Source organism: Geospiza fortis, unplaced genomic scaffold (assembly GCF_000277835.1).
Source record: "Geospiza fortis unplaced genomic scaffold, GeoFor_1.0 scaffold82, whole genome shotgun sequence".
In the NCBI taxonomy this organism is placed as follows: domain Eukaryota; kingdom Metazoa; phylum Chordata; class Aves; order Passeriformes; family Thraupidae; genus Geospiza; species Geospiza fortis.
The window spans coordinates 103,009-103,402 of record NW_005054685.1 but is presented as its reverse complement, the minus strand read 5'-3'; the positions used below and the strand labels follow the sequence as shown (position 1 = coordinate 103,402).

General features: G+C 55.8%; 2 protein-coding genes across 2 annotated transcripts in view; one reads left to right on the top strand and one right to left on the bottom strand.

Annotated features, from left to right (window-relative positions):
- Window positions 1–212, bottom strand: part of NAB2 (NGFI-A binding protein 2) — a gene marked incomplete at its 3' end in the record, with an annotated part of 5,578 nt that extends 5,366 nt beyond the window's left edge. Inside the window, exons 1-2 of the mRNA XM_031065130.1 lie at window positions 176–212; window positions 52–67 (exon numbers count right to left, since the gene is read on the bottom strand). Of these exons, the coding sequence (XP_030920990.1) occupies window positions 52–67; window positions 176–212 (53 nt within the window). The remainder of the gene's footprint in view (window positions 1–51; window positions 68–175) is intronic.
- NEMP1 (nuclear envelope integral membrane protein 1) overlaps window positions 211–394 on the top strand; it is a 7,193-nt gene continuing 7,009 nt past the window's right edge. Inside the window, exon 1 of the mRNA XM_031065129.1 lies at window positions 211–275. Coding sequence (XP_030920989.1) covers window positions 211–275 — 65 coding nt within the window. The remainder of the gene's footprint in view (window positions 276–394) is intronic.

Here is a 394-nt window from a genome sequence, read left to right as displayed (position 1 = left end):
AGCGAGGGGCGGGACATTCGCGCCCCCCACGAGTGACCCATTCACACAAACAACGCGAGGGCGCGCCCTGATAGGCGGAGGCAGTTGTCAATCACACGATATAAAAGAGGTTGGGGTGTGGCCTGTGGTGAAAGCGTTCTGATTGGTTGAGAGGCGTGTCTGTCAGAGCCGTTACCAAGGAGGGGCGTGGTTGTTGAGTGAATGGCGGGCATGTTGGTCACCGTGGCAACCGAGGGCGGGAACATTGCTGCTTCCTGCGTGCGCACTGCTGATAGGTTATACCTACTGTCAATCAACAAGGCAGGAGCGGAGGGGCGGGAGCTAGATCAGAGCTGAATTTTGATAGGATAAATCAGCTGTCAATCGATGAAAAAACCCGGCGAGCGCGTTTTCT